Here is a 1,230-nt window from a genome sequence, read left to right on the forward strand (position 1 = left end):
CTCCCGAACTGGGCAATGATCGGGTTCACCTCGCTCTGCGACTGTTTGTACTGCTGGACTGGGGGGTTCTGTTCTCCGCTCTTGAGGGGTGCCGTCGTGTACTGGACTTTCTGGAGGCGACCGTCGTTCAAGTAGACGTGGTAGCTGCCTGAGCCAGATCCTTGTTCTTGTCGCAGCCTCTGTTCAACCTTATCGCTTAGCTTTCCCAGGTCTTCTGCTTCGCTCTGCAATTGTATTAAAATATTTTATATTAATAAATTCGGTTAATTAATAAGGCGATTCGAGACACTTTCTTGTCAGATATTAGCGTAATTACCTGTTGAGAATAATATTCGGATTTTTTGTTGAATTCAGGCGGCAATAGCAGAAGTGCTCCTTCAGATTTCCTCGGCTGTGGGTAAGGAGCTTCTGCAAGAACACATCCTACCACCGATAGAGTAAGCAAAATAACCTGAAAATATTAAGTCAATAATCAAATCATTAAATAGATTTTTAAGAAATTTTCTGTATTTCTTATAAAAGTTTAGTCAATATTGCCAGTAAATGAATGTATGTACGACTCACTATATGTTAATACTTTTTTTTTTTTAATGCCAAATATTTTCTATAAATTGTCTAAAATGTAAATTTAATCTGGGATAAATTATTACCCATTTATAATTAAGGAAATAATGTTAAAACATCATCCCAGATATTAAGTAAATAACCTCTGTACAATATATCATTTATACAACACTGGATACATTCATTGAACTTGATATAGTTAAACTAGCTCTATTGATATACAAATGTATTTCTAAATAATTTAACAATTTTTATTTAAATATAATCGATTAAATCTCACCTTCATGTTTGCTGTAGCTGTAGTAGACCACTGTACTCTACCCTGTCCATCCAGATCTATATATACTCCAGCCATCCTCCCCTTGAAAGATCGCAATCTGAATATTAAAGGATTGTTGCAACCAGACGTGCGAACCTTGGTGGTGGTGTCGTCAGGACAAGCACTGAAGAGTCCGACATCCAGAAGTCGAGGATACGTGAAGAAATCTATATTAATTTCTAATTCGTGCTCAGCCCATTGATGTTCACATTCTTATTTTGGAAAGCCATAAGGAGTATTATTATTGTCGGTTATGTGTTCACATCTTAAAATTAATATAATCTTTGTATTTAATGTGATATATATGTATTTATAATTGAAAATTTACAAATACTATATTAATCAGG

The 1,230-nt window shown here is 35.0% G+C and overlaps 1 protein-coding gene across 1 annotated transcript in view; it reads right to left on the bottom strand.

Moving 5' to 3' along the window:
- The window catches only part of LOC106687269 (transcription factor SPT20 homolog), a 1,610-nt gene extending 679 nt beyond the window's left edge, over positions 1-931 (bottom strand). The window contains exons 1-3 of the mRNA XM_067048698.1: positions 845-931; positions 317-451; positions 2-224 (exon numbers count right to left, since the gene is read on the bottom strand). Coding sequence (XP_066904799.1) covers positions 2-224; positions 317-451; positions 845-919 — 433 coding nt within the window. The 5' untranslated portion in view covers positions 920-931. The remainder of the gene's footprint in view (position 1; positions 225-316; positions 452-844) is intronic.
- Positions 932-1,230: the final 299 nt, after the last annotated feature.

The sequence above is a fragment of the Halyomorpha halys genome, unplaced genomic scaffold (assembly GCF_000696795.3).
Source record: "Halyomorpha halys isolate HHAL.00 unplaced genomic scaffold, Hhal_1.1 Scaffold38.1, whole genome shotgun sequence".
Classification (NCBI taxonomy): Eukaryota; Metazoa; Arthropoda; class Insecta; order Hemiptera; family Pentatomidae; genus Halyomorpha; species Halyomorpha halys.